Genomic DNA, 4,975 nt, shown 5'->3' with positions numbered 1-4,975 from the left:
TCCCTCCCATTCTTTGTAGGGATGTGTGTGTGTGTGTGTGTGTGTGTGTGTGTGTGTGTGTGTGACATGATCCCAGCAACTATTGGAACTAGACCCAACTTCATATACACATTGTTAATATTTAAGCACACGTCCCCAGAAACCCACCCTGTTAGGAGTTCAAAGAAACTCTTTAGGTAATTAACTCCTTCTTCACCCTCCTTTTCATTCCTAGGTGGCCCATATCAGAACGAGGTCAACATCTCGGCCACCGGCAAGCTCCCCAACGGCACCCTCTATGCCGCCAGGGGCACCCAAGTGGCCTTCAGCTGCAGCAGCAGCTCCAGGCCGCCCCCGGTGGTGGAGTGGTGGTTCCGAGCTCCAGATTCCAGGATCGAGCCCTTTGGAAACAACCTGGCGGCCAGCAGCTTCGCACTGTTACAGGTGTCACAAAACCTCCAGGGGAACTATACCTGTGTGGCCATGAACATGCTCAGCAGCAGACGACACGAGGTGACCACCGAGCTCCTGGTCTACTGTGCGTAAGCAGTGCCCCTCTTCCTCGTAACCCTTTGTCTGCTGCTTGTTTGTGAGTCTCCTTCTGGTGTTCAAAGGCACACCTGTTGTATGGACCACCGTGCGTATGTGCCCACCTTCCCCAACACACACACACACACACACACACACACACACACACACACACACACACGAGAGTGCTACATGTTCGAGAGGCTACCTAGCAGGGAGGGACCTCGTCTAGAAGCTCGCTGCTAATTAGCAGTAACTGAGCCACAGGAGAAATGACCTGGAGCCTCATACAGTCTTGCTCACGGCACTTCAGGAACCGGGTGCTCCAGCCCTTGGACGCTCTAGGAACCGGCAATTTCATGAGCAGTTATTTTCAGGGTGGAGAAGCTCCAACCAAATCCCTTATAGACAAATACCTGGGACAGAAAACACCATAGAAGTGGTAGCGTGCACTCACCATTCAGCTGTGTGGTGAAAGGGGATGTCAGCGCAATAAACTAGGGGGCAGGATCGTGACACGATGCTGAAGCCGTCTGTATTTAGAGCCCTCAGAAGCCTCTGTGTTCTTGTCATAAATGCCCTTTACTGTCTGTAAAGCAATGTATGCTTGTTAGGGAAATACAGAGGAGTAGAAAGAAGAAAATACTCACTTGTCATCTAACCATCTTTTCAGTCCCTGGGGGGCATAAATGGTCAATGTGCTCGGTTGCTTAACTGAAAGGTTGGTGGGTCAAGCCCATCTAGAGGCTCCTGCAAAGAAGGAGGTGGTGATCTACTTTCCATCAAAAGCCCTATGAAATGAGCACAGTCCTGTTCACACAGAGGAGGTCACCATGGTGACCCGGGGAACTGGTGTTGCCTCCGTGGCAGGGTGTTTTAGTCATCATTTTGGTATCTTGCCTTTCCTTTTCCTGGAAGCTGCCGCATGCCCCTCTATCCTTATAAGAGCCAATGGGACAGTTGTCCTATATCACACGGGGTCCCTGGGAGTTGAAAATGGACCCAATGGGACTTAACAACAAATTATATATATATCGCATATCGTTCCATGTTATATAGTTACACACAGTTGTGTTGTGTACATGTATAGTTATATCTAGAGTTGGTGGCGGTGTTATTAAGTGCTGTAGAACTTGAGTTGGCTCTGACTCAGCGGCCCTAAACACAGCCCAAACCCTACCCAGTCCTGCGCCCTCCTCACAATCATGGTTACATTTAAGCCCGCTGTGGGGTGACTGCGCCATAATTCTATGGAGTTATTTATTGATACAGCCATGAACGAACGAACAGGGAATTCAAGGACTGCACAGTCTTGTTTGTTATCTGTTGTCTTAGCGTAGACCACAGCTTGTCTATTACTCACCTCTGAAAGGGTGCTTGGGTGGATGCCAGTTTCTCAGGATTACTAAGAGCGCTGCCATACACAGAGAGTGCTCTGGCACCGTGGGTTGGGAGTGGGCCTGTGTCGGCTGTGGTAGCGACGTGATCTCAGAAAACCTATGTAGGGTCACTTTATTGAGTTAGAGTCTGTATTAGTCTAGGTACTTTAGAGAAACAAATCCACGGCAACTCATGTATAAGAGAGAGTTTTATGTAAAGAAAGTGTGCATCATGAAAACATCCCAACCCAATGCTGCCCAAACCCACAAGTCCAACATTAAACCATTAACCCAACACCAGTCCACAAAGTCCTCCACCTCACAAAACAGAGGCAATGATGCCGAAGGAGGAAAGCTGAGTCAGTGAACGAACAAGCATCTCAGCACTAGCAGGGGTCTCCACACGGCTGCTCCAGCACCCAGGGCTGCATCGGGATAGGTCCATGCGGCTTCTCCTTGGGGATGTCTTGTAGGAAGTCAATCTTGCAAGCTGAAGCAGGGAACTGCTAAGGCATCTGCACCCTGGTGCGACCATCACAAAGCAAGAGACCCGAGAACTAGAAAGGCGAGGCTCACCACCCATTTATCCCTCCATCTTTCAATTAGCCCCACATGGGATTATCGGCCAGGTTGGCACAATTAACTAACTCAGAATCCTTTCCATGGTGGCATTCCATGGAACATTATTAGTGTATAAGTTCTCATATGAACCTACACCTTAATTTCGCTGAGAGTGAGGTGCTGGATCATAAAAGGATATTTTGTTTTAGCAGATGCTGCCGAACTGTTTCGGCACCATCTGCCCACCCACCCCCGCCCCACCCCAGGAGTGTCTGAGAGCGCTAGTTCCGCCACAGCCATGCCCAACACTTGGCCTTTTAGCCAGTTGAATGGGTGTGGCTTTCCTTTGCGTTTCCACGATGACTCACGGTGTTGCGTATTGCACTGGTACTTTACGGTGGGGAAGAGCACGATGGGCAAAGAGAATCACTTAAAAAAGAAAAAAAGATTCTAATTTCCCAGAGTAGGGCAGTCGGAGTGCGTCGTAAGGAAGCACAGACACCTGTAGTGAGGATGGTTCTAGATGCGGAGAGGGGTGAGTTGAGGCCCCTGGTTTAGGGAAAGCCGGGGGGAATACGGTGGATTAGTTTGGAGACCAGGGACAGGGTTGCGATCACCCTCAGAATGAAGGAGCAAAGAGTTCTGGGAAGGAAATTAAAAAATAAAATTTCAGGATACTCCCAGGTACCAGCTTGTGTTGGCAGATGTCTCAAGGTCTCCTCACTAGAGTTGACGCTTCTCGAATGTCCCATTTCCCTAATCCTCGGAGCGCCAGCCCCGTGACTAATCTCAGCCCACCTTCTCCCCTGGCATTTCCAGACCCTCCGCCATCAAGCCCTCAGTGCTGGGCAGAGACGTCCCCGGGATGGACCACACTGCAGCTCATCTGTCACTGGGACGGGGGATACCCGGAGCCGCACTTGCTGTGGACAGAAGAGCCAGGAGGCGTGGTCCTGGGGGAGTCCACCCTGGGGGTGCAGAGCCTGAAACGCTTCCAGCTGTCGAATGGCAAGAAATTCAAGTGCCTTGGGAGCCACATCCTGGGGACGAAGTCAGAAGCCAGCTGCGTGTTACAGATCAGTGAGTGGGGCTTGCCTCATCCTGGAGTTGGCCTTCTGTCGCCATCTATCCTCCGGGGGAGTCCTTTGAAAGAAGGCTGCAGAGAAATCTGGGAGCACTCGTAGTGATTGTTACATCCCTGACACAGTCTAGGGGCTGGGGGCTGAGCAGTGACTACGGCAGGCAAGGTTGTTCGATTCGTTATCTATTATTACGTAGCAAGTTAACCCCGCACCTAGAGGCTTCAGATAGCAGTGATCCGTGAATAGCTCATGATTCGGACGGAATTCAGAGGGCATACTGGGGCAGCCTCTGCTCTGTGAGTCTGAGGCCTCAGCTGAAAAACTCAAAGGCTGGGGGACTGAAATCTTCAGAAGGGTTTGCTTCCAGGAAGTTCACCCACATGCCTGGCCTGTCCAATTGGTTTCTGTCCACATAGACACTGCACAGGGCTGCTTGAGCATCCTCGCAACAGGGCCTCTGGTTCCCCTGAGAGTCGCTGATCCGAGAGGGAGTGAGCCAGGCAAAAGTGAGGGTTTTTTTTCCCTCTTGACTTAACCTCAGGAGTCACACACACCACATTCTGTTAGCTGTGAGTCACTGAGACCAAGGCCGCACTCACGTCGGGTCAGAAAGACAAAGAGATTAGGCTCCACCCTTTGAAGGAACAAGAGCCGAGGGATTTCTGGATATGTTTTTAAAACCACCTTCCTACTTTCACAGAGATGAAATTCTTCTGGGCTGGACGGGGGTGGGAAGAAGACAGAAAAGGACAGAAAGGATCAGCTAGGGTCTAGTAGTGATAATAATTATTAGGAAATTAAAACGGTGTGTGTCAAAGAGAGTCCCTACGGAGAGGTGGCCCCTTTCTCAGGGTGGCAGGGAAGGTCTCCTGGAGGGGGTAGTATTTTGAGCGGAGACCCAAAGGATGAGGAGGAGCTGGCCAGACAAGGAGCCGAGAATGAAGTGTTCCTGGCAGGGAGAAACGCAAAGACAAAGGCTCTCAGATGGAAATAAGCCAGTCAGGTGAGAGTGGCCAAGAGACGGCCAGTGAGTGAGGTACAGGTGAGGCTGGACAGGTAAACAGGTGCCAGTGTGTCAGGCTTTCTGTGTTAGGACAGGGGTCAGCAAGCTGGCTTGCCCCCTTGTGTTTGGTTTTATCTTTTGCAATCTTTTGAAAAATGAGAATGAACCTAGTATCAATTTTCCCTTTGAAAGTATCCCATTCGCTAGTTTCTAGTGGTTTATATAATTCACAATGTTGTACGAGTATCACCAGGACCTGATTCCAGAACATTTCCATCACCCCCAACAGAAACCCCCACCCTGGTAATAGTCACCCCCCTCTCTCTTCCATCAGTTCCTGGGAACACGAAGCTAGTTCGGTTCTCTCTGGGCTTGCCTCCTCAGGCTATTTCAGATCATACTGCTGTAATACGCAGCCTGCCCCCTCTTTTGACATGACATAC

The 4,975-nt window shown here is 50.5% G+C and overlaps 1 protein-coding gene across 2 annotated transcripts in view; it reads left to right on the top strand.

Moving 5' to 3' along the window:
- VSIG10 (V-set and immunoglobulin domain containing 10) overlaps positions 1-4,975 on the top strand; it is a 34,912-nt gene that overhangs the window by 18,001 nt on the left and 11,936 nt on the right. For both annotated transcript variants that reach the window (XM_004709680.2, XM_045296785.1), the window contains exons 3-4: positions 215-517; positions 3,267-3,527. In XM_004709680.2, the coding sequence (XP_004709737.1) occupies positions 215-517; positions 3,267-3,527 (564 nt within the window). The remainder of the gene's footprint in view (positions 1-214; positions 518-3,266; positions 3,528-4,975) is intronic.

Source organism: Echinops telfairi, unplaced genomic scaffold (assembly GCF_000313985.2).
Source record: "Echinops telfairi isolate 266 unplaced genomic scaffold, ASM31398v2 ScPeMD7_7412;HRSCAF=8450, whole genome shotgun sequence".
In the NCBI taxonomy this organism is placed as follows: Eukaryota; Metazoa; Chordata; class Mammalia; order Afrosoricida; family Tenrecidae; genus Echinops; species Echinops telfairi.
Note: the sequence above shows the minus strand (reverse complement) of the source record. Positions and strands in the feature narration are given on the sequence as shown.